At 38.6% G+C, this 15,976-nt stretch overlaps 1 protein-coding gene across 2 annotated transcripts in view; it reads left to right on the plus strand.

The window, feature by feature from the left end:
- Window positions 1-12,217, plus strand: part of RLF (RLF zinc finger) — a 111,224-nt gene extending 99,007 nt beyond the window's left edge. For both annotated transcript variants that reach the window (XM_032776418.2, XM_075060851.1), the window contains 2 exons: window positions 683-824; window positions 7,023-12,217. In XM_032776418.2, the coding sequence (XP_032632309.2) occupies window positions 683-824; window positions 7,023-11,801 (4,921 nt within the window). In that variant the 3' untranslated portion in view covers window positions 11,802-12,217. The remainder of the gene's footprint in view (window positions 1-682; window positions 825-7,022) is intronic.
- The last annotated feature ends 3,759 nt before the right edge of the window (window positions 12,218-15,976 follow it).

Genomic DNA, 15,976 nt, shown 5'->3' on the forward strand with positions numbered 1-15,976 from the left:
GAAGAATCGACGCATTCAGGAAAGGGCAGAACAATATAACAGTGGGTTTTTTAAAGGTTGTTAATAAATGCTAAAGGTCTAAAATAATTAAGGATGATTGAACTAGAGTGGCAATCAGGGAACCTGGGGGACTGAGGAAATCAGTGGCATACAAATTATTCTAGGTACAAAATTATGGAAAGGATAGACAGGTTCATGCCAGGGCGTTGGGGGAGGGGAAGGGGAAGGGGAAGAGTGGGCATTATATGTTGAAAAGGAAAATTGGCAGATCAAATGATAGTAAAATCTTAAGTGAATCACCATGTTCCATTAGAATCTCATGGACAGTAATTTCATGGCTCTAAGAATGTAACATTTGGACTGTATCGGCCACTGAACCAGGACAGTAATTTGACTATGAAATGGCCCATCTCTTTTTCTTTTTTTGTTTTGTATACATACTTCCACCTTTTCATGTTCTCTGTATGTATAAATATCTCCTGTCTGTGTGTTCCATTCTATGCATCCGAAGAAGTGAGCTGTAGCTCACGAAAGCTTATGCTGAAATAAATTTGTTAGTCTCCAAGGTGTCACAAGTACTCCTGTTCTTTTTGCAGATTCAGACTAACACGGCTGCTACTGTGAAATCTCAGTTTCCTCACCTTGCATTATGTTTACAATCTGCTTTGAACTCTTTTCACAGGGAGCTGACTCTGTTCTGGAGCAAGTTGCAAAGAAGAATTGATCCTTCTTTAGATTCTTTTTTGGAGAGATGTCGGCAGTTTGGCATCATAGCTAAAACGCTACAACACTTATTCTTCCTAATTAGAGTGATACAATCTGAAGTAAGTAATTTATGTTGCAGTCTGCTGATTGCAGTTAATTTCATTTTATTATTGAGTCCATGTACCAATTGTACCATAGAACATAACTTAATTTGTTGCTTTGCTATAACAATAAAATTTGAATAACTGAAGATTTTTAAAAAACGTTCCAACCTAAGTCATAATCATACTTTATAATTATTATATACATTTGTAATGCACCTATCAATGTAGTACCTGGGAATATTTCTCGTTGATTGCTCAACTAACGTTTCCTCAAACAAGAGCAAATACACCACAATGCCATACTCACTAATGTTAAAATGTCGGTCGTCTTTGAAGTAAAATTGTAGTAATATAATTTTTAATTTTTAAAATGAGCATTGTTCCCTTTTTTCCCAAAAGCTTAATGGCTTATAAACTATATACTGATGTTGAAAATGTGCAATAAAGAGCTGGAATAAGTGGTAAACAATGAGGTGTCAAAATTTGCAGATAAGTCATTTGGTTAGTCAAGATTAGAGAAGACTGAGGAACTTCAGACAGGATTTGAGTTAAAGCCAGGCAGTATGATGGCAGATACATTGATCAGCAGTGAAATCCAGGATATTGCATTTGATAATGCCTTTGAGCTATGTACTTTCCTGAGTTCTGAATTAATTGTAAATCCCCACACACATACACACAAAATTTGGACATCACTGTGCATTACTAAGTGAACACTTCTATTATATGTGCAGCGAAAGTCTTAAAAGCAAACAATAATATGACGTTTGTTTGTTTTCTGTCCCAATGGAAATATTGGTGTCATTATATAAATCAATGGTACAGCCTCACTTGTAATGTTATATTCAACTGTGGTCACTATAACTGTAAAAAGTAATAGACGGATGCTAGAGGTGGGCAACAAAAAATTATTGGAGGCCCGGGAAGATTTCTGCATGAGGGGAGATGGAAAAGACTGGAATTGTGTAGTTTAAAGGTGACAGATATGGTGAGATACTATTAATAGGCAAAGCAATAGTTATGCCTATAGTTAAGGTATCTTAATACTTTCTATTATAATCCTTTGTTTCCAAATGCTTACAACTTTTGACATATTTCAACAGTTTGGACTGAAATTTTCCATGCTTGTTCTTCGCCTCAGACTGGATTTTTTGTGGGGGAAGGAATTAGCAAAAAAATAAGTTAAACACTTTTGAGGACAAGGGTATGAAAAATAGGCTGATTGCTAATGGTAATATTTTCTGACCATTTTTTTGAATTGCTCTAACATCTTTGTAGATTGGAGCAGAAAATTGAAATGACATGTGAGTTGTCCTGAGGTTGGAGATGTGCCTTTCCCTGTTCCTGTGAAAAACCATCCAGTTTTCACTGATTTAAATGCTGAAAAGCAATCGTTTGCACATGCAAAGTAGAACTTGATACATGTATTTTAAGTTTCTGAATGTTCCAACTCACTGTGCGTACTCCCAGATTCCACTGAGTTTCCTGCATCATGTGGATATCTAGCACAGAGCTGGAGCTCAAAATGGTACATAGAAAACTGATGCTGCTGCTGCTGCTTTTCCCCATTGAGATATCCTGTGGCCTAAGTGTTCAGTTGCCTAGGAGCCAGGAGACCATAAATTGTAGCCTTCTCTCTTCTTCTAAGTAAATTCTGTGCACATCACAACCTATTGAGTAGGCCTAAGAGGAGGAAGAGAAGTATCATTCCCCTCATTTTACACATGAGGGGGAAGTGAATCTGAAGGGTTGCACAAGATGTCTTCTGACAGAGCTAAGAATAAAACCAGGGTCTCTGATATGGCTTACCCAAGCTTCATCCACTTAACCACAGCCCTTCTCTGAATGAATATGCTATGGCTTGTCTCCATTTTCTGTAAAATGGGGCTATTCCCGCATTGCCCACCTTTTGAGGTCCACACTTGTATAAGTACTATGTAAATGTAATACATTATTAACAAAGTGCACCCAGGAGTCCTATCTCTATTCTCTGCCCTAACTGCTAGACCACATTCCTTTCCCAGAAGTAGGAATTCCTGTAGCTGTCTAGAAAACACTTGTATAATCCACAGGAAACAGCTGGTGCAGATAGAGGATAAAAGCCTGCTAAACACTAGTAATAGTTACTCTTTCATCTTAAGTGGTAGAGGGTTGACATTAATGTGAAGGTTCTAAGTTCACATCATGGTAAAGTATGTGGTTGGTTTTTTATTCATTTAAATAAAACTAGGACATTCCTTACAAAAAGACATAATAAAGCTTGCAAAGGGAAGGACTCAGAAGTTAAGAAATGCCACGTTTAGGGGCCTGATAGCCTGTACAACCTTAATTCTAATCACTTATCTGCAGGGCTGGCTTTAGGCCGCTTTGCCCGATTTCCCATGCCGGAGCCTCTTTAATTTTTACTCACTCAGCGGCGCTCCGGGTCTTCGGCATTTCAGGGGTGGGCCCTTCACTCGCTCTGGGTCTTCGCCGGCACTTTAGCAGCGGGTCCTTGAGTGCCGCCGAAGACCCGGACCAAGTGAAGCGCCGCCGGGTGAGTATGAATCGGGCCCTACACTTGCGAAAGCTGGCCCTGCTTATCTGCCTATGCATTACATTAGTCCTTAATTACACGGTCACGTACTATTTTTTACACCGAACCCTGACTTATTCAGTGCACAGGATGGACTGTACTCAAGGAATGAGACAGGGATGTAATAGTGTTGAGATTGTTGTCTCAAGGACCCCGCCTTATTAACTTCATACAGTGTTTAATGAAAAAGGCGGTGGTTTGCGAGAGGAAAATGCATGGTCTCATGGTTAAGGTGCTCATCTGGGACACAAGGGTACTGTATTCTATTCTTGGAATCGCCACAGACTTCCTTTGTTTTGCTGAGGGAAGTCAGTTACATAAGAATTTTCAGATGTGACTGCTCATAGTGTGAGCCTCATTTTCTTGGTGCCCAACTTGAGATTGATTTTTAGAATGGATGAACATTCAGAGCTCCTACTGAAGATAGTGGGAGCTGGAAGTATTCAGCACCTCAGAATAAGGGTCTCAAGTTGAGCACCCAAAATTTATGGACAGTTCCATAAATTTTGGCCTCTGTCTCTCTTATCGAGTTCCTCAGCTGTAAAATGGGACTAATATTTCTGTATCTGAAGTCTTGTCTGCTTGGAAAAGTTTACCAGATATAATGATGTAGACACTCCAATTTCAGTATAAGAGAAGCTTTTAAAAAAAAAAATCAACTTATATCACTTGGGAAGTGGTTTACACTAAGCTGAAAAAAGCCACTTCATATTAGGATAGGAGTGGCTAAGTGAGGGTTGATACTGGTATAACTATAGCAGTTTTTAAATTCACACCTTAGTTTATAGCAAAAACTTCCCAGTGTAGTCAAGGCTTGGCAGGTGTGTTGTGAAGGTAAATTAATATTTGTAGAGGCTCAGATACTACAGAGGGTAAGTGCAGTGTAGAAATCTAAAAATTCCTTTTTACGTGCAGGGTTTGAATGGGGAGCAAATAAAACCACAGGTTGGTTTATGCATTTGAGAAGAAATATTGAACAGCTACCTCATTCACTGAGCATTATAGGGTCCTCATGGGGAAGGGGAGGAATAGAATGTGATCATATAGTTAGACACAAATGGGGGAGAATGAATGTCACACAGGCAGTCTTCATCTGGGTATTTCCCAACTTTTGAGTTCTTGACTTTGCAAACTTTAATCTTCTAATAAGCTTTTGTAGGAAATAGTTTAGAGATCAAGTATGACACATGAATAATTTAAATATTTTAGTTTACATATATTTGTGTGTATATGTACAAATGTGCTTGTGCTTAGAGTTAGAGAGACAAGGTGGATGAGGTAATACCTTTTATTGAACCAGCTTCTGTTAGTGAGAGAGACAAGCTTTCGAGCTTCTTCCAGACTCTCTCTCTAAGCTAAAAAGCTTCTCTGTCTCACCAACAGAAGTTGGTCCAATAAAAGATACCTCACCCATCAATATCTCGCTAATATTCTGGGACCAGCATGGCTACAGCAACACTGCGCTAAAACAGTAGAATTAAATTATATCATTAACATTATCGGTTACTTGCTATCAGTATTTTGCTCTAATACATCTTATTGTAAATATGGTAACTTAGGGCTGGTCTGCATTAGGGGGCAGGATTGATCTAAGATACGCAACTTCAGCTACGTGAATAACGTAGCTGAAGTCGAAGTATCTTAAATTGAGTTACTTACTGTCCTCATGGCGCGAAATCAATGTCCGCGGCTCCCCCTGTCGACTCCGCTACCGCCGTCTAGATGAGACCCGATATATCGATCCCCGAGAAATCGATTGCTACCCGCCAATACGGCCGGTAGTGAAGACGTACCATAAGTGCAGTTAAGTACTTTGTACCTGGAAACACATTCTTGTGTCACTTTATGGAAACATTGTTTTTCATTTTTGTCTTTGTTGAACTGGAAATATACCAAATTTTAAAATCTGCATACAGATAAATTGTTTACACATTCTCATTACATTTTAACAATATCTTAAAGTACATTAATTGCTCAGAAGATACTGATTTGCTAACATTTGTGGGTGTTGCAGCAAAAATACAAAATATTTGCACTGCTACATAATGGACAGTCAAACATCAGCCACAGTCATAAACAAGGGACTAATAGTTAGGGCCATTATTTTATTTCTGTATCCAGCATTGGTGAGACCCCCATTTTAAAAAGGATGTTGAAGACTTGGAGAGGGTGCAGAAAACAGCCTCAAAAACTATTCAAGGGCTGAAGAAAATGCCTTACAGCATGAGACTTAAAGAGCTCAGTCTGTTCAGTTTATCAAAAAGGAAATTGAGATGACTTGACTACAGTGTACAAGTATTGTAATGGGTAGAAAATACCAGCTAGTAAAGGGCTCGTTAATCTAGTGGAGAAGGGCATAAGAAGAATCTATTACTGGAAGCTGAAGCCAGACACATTTGCACTGGAAAAGAGGCACACATTTAACAGTGAGGTGATTATTCCATGGAAGTAACTACAAGGGAAATGGTGGATTCTCCATCTCTGATGTCTTCAGATCAAGACTGGATGCCTTTCTGGAAAACATGCTGCAGTCAAACTCAAGTTATGTTTTAGCCCAGTGCAATTTATTGGGCTTAATATAGGAGTAACTGGGTAAAATGTAATGGGCTATAACATGCTGGAGGTCAGACGAAATGATCTAATGGTTCCTGCTGGCCTTGAACTCTGTGACCTTTAATTTGAGTATTAAGGGCGTGCATCCTCTTGAGAGGAAAAACAAACGAGTGATTCACAGACTGGAGGATGTAAGGCTTGGGATGGCCAGCAGGCTTTCTTAAAAGTTTTTATACTGATGTAGTCAGAGGATGCCCGCTGACCTTAGTAGATCACAACTCCTCAATATCTCTCTTAAAAGGAACGGGGCGGGGGTAGAAGGGCACCAACATTACCAATTTCTGCGTACCAGGATCATACCCTGGTGCAGAGCCAGTCTGAGGATTTTGGGGAGAGTTAGTAAAATGATTCTTTGCTGTATATACAAACAAAATCAACTCTGCATATGTGAATATACGTAATACCATATGGAATGGAGGGTGAACTTCAGGTGTCTATTATCCCCTGGCATTCCCTCCCCCCCACAACAACAAAAAATCACCTCTATCCACAGGAGAAGGGGATCCCAGTTACTTGTCCAGGAGTTTACATAGTTGACAAACCTTGAAAAACACTTTGAAGAAATTCAAAGAAAACCAACTAAAATGATTAAGGAGTTAACTTCTCAGGAGAGAGAAGAAAATAAATATATAATTTGACCAAACTACAATTTTACAAATGTTAGAATGAATTCTAAGGACAAAGGGGAATTGTTGTGTATTACTAGGAATAATGGAATAAAATTTGCCAAAGGAAAATTAGATTATTAGAAGAAAACAGCAGTGGAGGTGGGGGCCAGTGAGAGAGTTTGCCAAGAGCAATGGTAGAAGCTCAACATCTAAGTCAGAATTCTCCACTGGGAATTTTTTCTGCTGCCAAATTGCCTATTCTACTAAGAGTTTTATAATAGTTATCCTAAACATCACTTCTAGCTTTAGGCAGACTTCAAGATGTAGATACAGTTGTTCCACAGTGTGTGATTCAGGGAAGAATGCATCTACCAACAAAATGAAAAATAACTTCTTTGTTTATATTTTTCCACGCAGGCAGAAGAAGCAGGTCTTGCTGTGTCTATTTTGTTATGTGTGAGAGCGCTTCAGATCAGATCAAATGGAAATGATGAGATGAAGACATCTGTATGTAAAACAATTGCATGCCTTTTACCAGTGGATCTTGAAGTTAGAAGAGCATGTCAGCTCACTGAGTTTTTGCTCGAGCCAAGTTTGGATGGATACAATGTGCTGGAAGAACTGCATTTGCAACCAGATCAGAAATTTGATGAAGAAAATGCACTGGTTCCAAACTCACTCCGTTGTGAGCTTCTGTTAGCTTTAAAAGCATATTGGCCATTTGATCCTGAATTTTGGGACTGGAAGACTTTAAAACGGCATTGTCTTAAACTCTTAGGGAAAGAAGCTTCTGATTCTGAAGACGATGTGAGTTGTAATGATATGTCAATCAATGAAACTGACTTGTTAGAAACTCTTTTGAGTGATTATGATGAGACTAAAGAACATAAATACTATGAAGGAGGAAAAGAGGCAGCAAATCAACTTAAAGAAAAAACAAGAGTGAAAAAGCCAATTGGATCTTCTGAAAGATATCAGAGATGGCTCCAATACAAATTCTTCTGTGTGTTATGCAAAAGAGAATGTATAGAGGCTAGAATACTACATCATTCTAAGATGCACATGGAAGATGGTATTTATACATGTCCAGTGTGTACAAAAAGGTTCAAGAGAAAGGAATTTTTTGTACCACATGTAATGGAGCATGTTAAAATGCCACCTAGTAGAACATACCGACCAAAAAAGAAAATACTGTTGAAAAAAGAGAGATCACCACAAAAGACCAGTACATCCAGAAACTCTTCTGCATCATCAGAGGAAAAGCAGCAGCAACCACAACCATCTGAAAAAAACAAAAGTGATACACATGAATATGTCACATTTAGCCAATTAGAAAATTACCATCTGCAAGATAGAGACATATATCCATGTCCTGGCACAGACTGCTCTAGAGTATTTAAGCAATTTAAATATTTAAGTGTACATCTAAAAGCTGAACATCAAAACAATGATGAAAATGCAAAACACTACTTGGATATGAAAAACAGAAGAGAGAAGTGTGCTTTTTGCCGACGTCACTTCATGACATCCTTTCATCTGCAGGAGCATGAACGAGTGCACTGTGGTCCTCAGCCTTACATGTGTGTGTCTATGGATTGTTATGCTAGATTTGGGTCAGTTAATGAATTATTAAATCACAAACAAATGCATGAAGATCTGCGTTATAAGTGTGAATTAAATGGCTGCAACATAATTTTCAGTGACTTGGGGCAGCTTTACCACCATGAAGCTCAGCATTTTAGGGATGCATCATACACATGTAACTTTCTTGGTTGCAAAAAGTTCTATTATTCAAAAACAGAATTTCAGAATCACCTTGCAATGCATAATATTGCAATAGCAAATGGAGAAGTGAAGGAGACATCAGTTAAACTTGAAGAGCCTATTTCAAAAGACAGATGCAGTTATCTTCCTGAGTCTCAGCTGGTTGATCAAGTAGATAATTTCAGTCCATATGAAAATCTTACCTTGTCTGTGGGGTCAACAAGTTCTCAAGAAATCCTACAGATTAAGGAAGAAACTGTCTCTGACAATGACGAAACTGATAGTGAAAGCAACTGTAGTGTTTATTTTGGGAGCCACAGAGCCTCTACTGTAGTAACCAAAAAGCAAGTATCCCCTTTGATAGAAACAATAACTCAGAATCAAACAATTCCTTGTAGTCGAATATCCCAACAGGGAGTCTTTCACCTTTCTGGTTTAAAAGAACAATGCTCCCATGTGGCAGTTTGTTTTGATGGGGAAAAAATTACCTGTGGTTTTGAAGGATGTAGTTCAACATACAAAAATGCCAGAGGTATGCAAAAACATCTTCGAAGGGCACATCCATACCATTTCAAACCTAAAAAAAAGATGGGGATCAAAGCTAAAGATATTTTTAATCTAATCAATGATAGTCAAAACAGCAGAACTACTGGAGATCTTAGTGCAGATCTTAGGCATAATTCTGATACGAATACTGACTCTCCAGAAAGTCTGTATTGTAATACAAATTCTAAAGGAAAAAATTGTCTCAAGCAAGAAATTTGTTCTTCCCCAGAAACTTCCTTTTATGAAGATTCTAAGGTGCCAAATACTGAAGATGCCATGTTGGAACTTCTGTTGGGCTTGAAACATTTAAGTTTAAAGTCTAACTTTACTGCAAATTCTTCCACTTTAACACACAAGCCTTTTTTAGGGTCATTACAGTCATATCCATCAAATGATGCCAAGTGTCTTCAATCAGTTGTCAATGAAACTACCTCAGAACTTAATTTTCAAGAGCAACAAGACAACTTACCTACACAGTATCTCACTCAACTGGCAGCTAAACCATTTTTCTGTGAACGGCAAGGTTGTAAATATGAGTTTGTGACCAGAGAAGCTCTCTTAATGCATTATGTTAAAAAACATAATTATTCCAAGGAAAAAGTTCTTCAGTTAAATATGTTTCAACATCGGTATTCACCATTTAAATGCCATATTTGTCAAAGATCATTTACAAGAAAAACACACCTTAGAATTCATTATAGAAACAAACATCAAATTGGCATTGAGAAGATAACTCACAAGCTGTTTGCTAATGAAAAATGTGAGCACATAAGTGCATGTGCAGAGGGCAAGCTAAAAAATAATGCAGCTTCAATACCTGGTTGCTGTACTAATAGAGATGAAGAGTATACTGAACAACCTGAGCGATCTACTGAGCAGCTATGCCACCCGAAGAAGGAAGAGTGTAGTTCTGAAACTGATTTGGAGTCCAGTGAAGACACAGATGGTAATGTAACTGGAAGACCCTCTAAAATATCCTCTCTAAACAGCCACAGGGAAGAATTGGAATCAAGAGAGGGGAGAGGAAGTAAAAGAACAGTTGCCAAAGGAAATTTATGTTATATATTGCATAAGTACCACAAACCATTCCATTGTATTCATAAAAGTTGCAACTCTGCCTTTACCAATCAGAAAGGCTTGATTCGTCACTATAGAACTGTACATCAGTATAACAAAGAGCAGCTTTGTTTAGAAAAAGACAAAGCAAGAACAAAAAGGGAACTTGTCAAATGTAAAAAAATATTTGCATGCAAATACAAAGAATGTAGTAAACGCTTTTTATGTTCTAAGGCTCTTGCTAAGCATTGCAGTGACTTTCATAACCTAGATCAGTTAGAGGATCAAAAAGTGCTTTCTGAAACTGAATCTGCAAGATTTCGATGTAACCAGCCTCAATGCCCTGCTGTATTTCATACTTTTAACAAGCTGAAACATCACTTGATAGAACAGCATGCTAGTGAAGAAGAACTTAACAAAGACTTTGAAATTCATTGTGACCTTAATGGCTGTGATAGGATTTTCACAAATTACAGCCATTACTCTCAACATGTATATTTCCGCCATAGTGAATATTATGGTAGTCTCTTTGGAAGTCATAAAGAGGAGCAGGATAATCTGCTTCATGATAAAAATGAACAAGACTGTTTGAAAGATCAGTATGATATAAATGAGAATGAGAAGCAGATAAAAGAAAAAGCTAAGAAAATTGGTAAAAATAAAGAAAAACATTTGATTCATTTTAAAACAAAGGAGGAAGCCCTGAAAATGTGCGCAGAGAAATCTAACCACACTCAGTACCCTTGCATGGTTCAAGGGTGTCTGTCTGTAGTAAAATTGGAAAGCAGTATTGTGAGGCATTATAAACGCACACATCAGATGACCAATATTTATATAGAACAACAGACTGAGAAACTGGTAGTTTGTGTTAAAAGTGGTACAATGGTTAAAAAGGAACCCTCTTCGGAAACAGAGCTATTGTTAAATAAAGAGGAAGCCAGAGAGTTAAAAAAGGAAAATACAGTGCACACAGACAACCTGCATGAAAATGGAAAACATTGTGTACCAAACACTGCTTATGATTCTCAAGATACAAGCAATGAAAATCAAAATAGGAGTGCAGCAAATAGTGTGGTTTTTGACACGGGTGCTTTTTTGTATTCAGGCACTTTAAAATATAACCATAGTTCAAAAACCAGTTGTTTTGAAGAATGTAGTATAACAGAGCCTTTGTGTAAAACTGAAGGTTTGCCTGAAAGTAGAGAAAACAATTCTTATTTTAACAGTTTACCTTTGCAGTTACCAAGGGAGAAAGAGACAGAAGGCTGGCAACACAGCAATCAGAATGCTAAAAAAAATTCACCCCACACCACAAGAAACAAGTTTCAGAAGCATTCAGTGTCCAGACCATTTGATTTAAAGGCATATAAACCAATGGGATTTGAATCTTCATTTCTAAAATTTATTCAGGAAAGTGAGGGAAAAGATGATGATGATGATGATGAAGATCTAGATGAATGGGAGTCCCCAGAACAATTTCAAATAGATGGTGTCTTACAAAAAGATAGAGACTTACAAAGGGGTGTGATAGTAGACAGCTTTGTGTGTGAAAACACAGAGGTAAGCATACCCCAAAATCATGGACCTACAGTGCATGGGCAGCTAACAGAAATACAGCCTTTATTATCAACGGAGTCGACATCTGTCCCTTCTTTAGAAAACTTGAGGGCCATATTGGACAAGGCACTAACAGACTGTGGAGACCTTGCCTTAAAACAACTCCATTATTTACGACCAGTAGTTGTCCTTGAGAGATCCAGATTTTCCACACCCCTTATAGACTTATTTCCAACAAAAAAGTCAGATGAACTTTGTGTAGGAAGTACATAGATTGTTTAGAAACTGGCTTCTCCACTACTGCTATATGGAGAGAATTGCAAACTATTACAGAAACTGGTACAGTACACACACTGTTTAGGTTAGAGTAAACTGTTTTAATTCCATGAATGTGTCTGTCAAAAAGTATTAGCTAAGTTAATTTAGCTCCCCAGTTTCATTTTTTTTAAATGAAATGTGCTGTTTTTGGTGCTAATTAACACCTCAGAATACTGGGGGCTTCCTCTTGCAAAGTAAGTGTGCATGATTATATATGAAACAAGTACTAGGGTACCAGGGTTTGGGGAAAGATGGAGTTCTTACTTGACTTGAATGTGCACCTAAGGGTGCGTTGTGTAACATATTGTACACTACAGCATCTTATATTTTTTGAGTTATGAGTTTCAATAAACTACAATTTTTCACCCGTATTTGATTTACCCTACAGTAAATCTTCATAGTTTTTTATTACAGAAGTTTTAATTTGGTTTACGTTTGTTTGTGGTAAGTGACATTGTTCAAACATCTGAATATAAGAAAATGAGATCACCAGCAAATGAAGTTGTTAATCAACAATAGTATGAACTATAGCCCTATTTTACACCTCAAGACTGCTCACTGAAAGGAATGAAACCTGGATAGTACTGCAGAATGAGGAATCAGAATTCAAAGTGTTATCTAGTAGATTTATCAAATTTACAATTTCTTTGTCAAAAGAACTCAAGAAACAAGTGGTTAATTCCAGGATGAAATTTTCAGAAATCTTTATTTAAAAAAACACTTTGGAAAAGAGACCCAAAGAAGAACTATGTCACATGAGGTTTTCAAAAAAAGATGGTCTGCAGGGATGTAGACTAAATTAATGCTAGGCAAAGTAATTGAGAGAATAAAGACTTATAAATAGATAGGAACAGATAATAGACTGGGTTTGATTAATGAGAGAGAGAGAAAATGGTGAGTGGCTGTTCAAAGCTGCATTTTGATTAGCTGGTTGGGAGTTGGTGTCCAGCTATGACATGAAATATCCAACAGTTCACATCTGGGGCCTTATCACTGAATTGGGCTGGTCTACACAAAAAACTGCACTGATTTTACTAAATGTGATAGTTAAGTCATTTCAGTTAGAAGTCCAGCTTTTTTTGTGGACATCTGGAGTGGTTTAAACCTGCCTTACATCGGCCTAGATTGCTCCTGTTAATTAGCCAGCGCATGCTAAGTCAATATAACCATTTTTAAACTGGTGGAGTCCATACTGATGTTTACACTGGAATAACAAAAAACATGTTTTAAATCCATTTTAAATTAAACTAGTGCAATGTGTGTCATCAAGTCCATGCATGCAGAAAATCTCTTTGCTATTAAGGTAAATGGGTGAAGGAAATATGGCTGGGGAGGACAAGATAATAAGGGCCTCTGCAGGTATATGGGAGCTAGAGGAGAAAGTGATATCATTTTTAGTAAGCTGGGCACTTCTAGTTGTATTTCTAGTGAAACACTAAAATTAGGTGTTCATTATGTTATCGAAATGTTGGGTTCACCTAGCTGAGAGCCAATGATAGCCAGACAGGGATAAGGAAAGGTTGCTTTATTTTGCAGAAGAAAGGAGAGTTTTGTGTCTTGGTACAAAGACTCTACTTTATACAAAAGCCAAGAATTTTTTATACACACTTACAAATACGCTTTGGTTGTGTTTATCATTTGATTGGTGGTTAGCAAACCTTGCACTTTTGCAATTTGCTTAGCAAAAACCGGCTTAGGACCAGCTTTAACTGCCTTAAGACCAATAAGGGAAGACAGTTTAAAAGTTCAGGCTACTGTGTTTGTGAGGTGTTCAACTTTTTTTTTAATGGTTGCCAGCTATTAGGCTACTAGCTGTTCGGGGGTTGCTGCTGACAGTTACAGTCCCCCCTTCGGGCCTGATAATCCAAATTATCAGGTTCGATATGCAATTTGTGATTAAGCTGGAGGGAGAGAGATTGTGTTTTTTTACAGACAGTAGAGACCTTAGTAACAGCACTACACAAACATTTTGCACGTTGCAACATTACCCAAACGACACATAGAAAGAAAAGAGAAAATAATTTGACAATTTTACGGAAAAGGCCAGTAAACCATGACCCAAGATTTGGGAGGAGATTTTTAAAATTACGGGTTTGATCAAGTGATATAGTGTGGAAAACAACAGCTGCATTCTTGATGGCCTACAAATTTTTTTAATTAAACCAGAGCGATTAATATAAAAACAGCATTTTTTTTAACGCGAGCACAGGCCCCTCCCTACTTTAGCATTTAGGACGCGTCTATTTTGCAGTGTTACTTTTGCTATGTTCTTGATTTTTTCGTTGTAACTTTTGGAAAACATTTAAGGAGGCATTAGCTGCTTTTTTAAGTTTTGCAGAAATGTTTACCACTGCCCTTTTTAGCTTTGCTACCCCCAGTTTAGGAATAAGTTTACGTATAAAGGAATGAAATTTTGTTTGCCTGATTACTAGGGGGGTTTTGGCACGTTTAACCCGAGCCCCTTTTAAGGGTGTGAAGAGCTTGTGACAAGTTTTCAGGCTGAGGATTTGGTGTGAGTCCAGCGTGATGTTTACTTGACTGTTTGGTAATACTCTGGCCACACCACACTGGCCATGCCACCCCGGCGGGAGAGCTTTCTAAGCATTATGACCACAAATAAAATACAGACCAGGGTTCTGTAAATAAAGGGTGAGGGAGCTTCCTGCTACTCAATGGCGCCAATTTACCCTAACATTTTTGATATTTGGAGTTGCCAAATATCCAGCCCTGGCACCGCCAGTGGGATGCATTTAAATGTCCCATGGCATGGGTGGTGTTTAAGATACCCACGCAGTATGTAGCAGCAAACAAGTGTGATGTAAAGCTTACTAGCACCCCCTGCATTAGAGATTTTTATTTTTTTTCACTACTACTCAGTTTTTTGCACCACTTGTAGGGAGAGAGTTTTAGAGAGGTTTGAAGATACAGCCCAGTTTTATTTTTTCCTCAGAATGAGTTCGGTGACACAACCAGCAGTTAGACAAGTGTTCCAACGTGGCCAGTTGCTGAAGAGGTTTAGCCGCTGGGTGCGAGTTAGCTTGTACAAGGGGCAGGCTCAGAAATAATAGCAACCGCAGCACCATCTGAGAGCCCATAGTTAGAGTTTTAGGATTTTGGTCGTCGGAACAAAAGCTTTAGTTCCTTGAGAGGTTTAGTTCTTTGGGTATTGTTAGCTTTTGGCTTTTCCGGGTTGCGGTGGGAGGAGTTGGTGGTGCTTTTTTGAAGTTTGATGTTTGCTTTTGGGCCCGGCCTAGGGGCTAGCTTGATTCGGGTGTGGTGGATTAGTATTTCGTTTTCTTACTTGAATTGCAGTGTGGGTGGTAAGAAGGACTTGAAAAGGGCCAGCCCACCGGGGTTGGAGAAACTCGATTTTCCACTCTTTTACATAGGCCCAGTCCCCTGGCTGGATCCGGTGAGCAGGTACCTCAGCGGGTAAGGACTGAAGTTGGGCTGCATACTTGATCAGGAGAACAAACCAGGATGTTATCCACATACAAGAGGTAAGTGGACCCACCAGGTAGCTTAATGTTAGCTAAATGGCGTGTTAGGATAGAGGAGAAAATGGTTGGCAATTTAACATATCCTTGTGGTAGCCGAGTTCAGGTTAACTGTTTTGCTGTCCCGGTTTCTGGATCTGTTTATGTAAATGCAAAGATATTCCAGCTGTTTTGATTTAGGGGAATACTGAAAAAGGCATTACACAAGTCTATTACCGAATAGCAAGCAGTACCTGCTGGAATGGCAGTCAGGCTAGTGTGAGGGTTAGGTACCACATTGTGTCTAGCCTGAACAAATTTATTTACTGCACGCAAGTTCTGGACAAATTGGTATACCGGTTTTCCCTCTGGATTTGTTAGGTTTTTTGACTGGCAGAATGGGGGTGTTGAAAGGAGATTTGGTGCGAACTAGCACTCCCAACCGCAGGAATGTGGTGATAGGGTTTCGGAGGCCTAGCAGAGCTTTTTGGGGGATGGAGTACTGATGAATTCGAGGAACTACAATGCCTGGCTTTAAGGTTATACGCACTGGTTTTGTTTGGAGAGTGCCCAAGTCTGTTTTTAAAGTGCTCCATAGAGAGGCTTTTACCTCCTGTTTGAGTTGCTCAGGTAGGGTTGGGTTCGCAGGCAGGA

Source organism: Chelonoidis abingdonii, chromosome 25 (genome assembly GCF_003597395.2).
Source record: "Chelonoidis abingdonii isolate Lonesome George chromosome 25, CheloAbing_2.0, whole genome shotgun sequence".
Classification (NCBI taxonomy): Eukaryota; Metazoa; Chordata; order Testudines; family Testudinidae; genus Chelonoidis; species Chelonoidis abingdonii.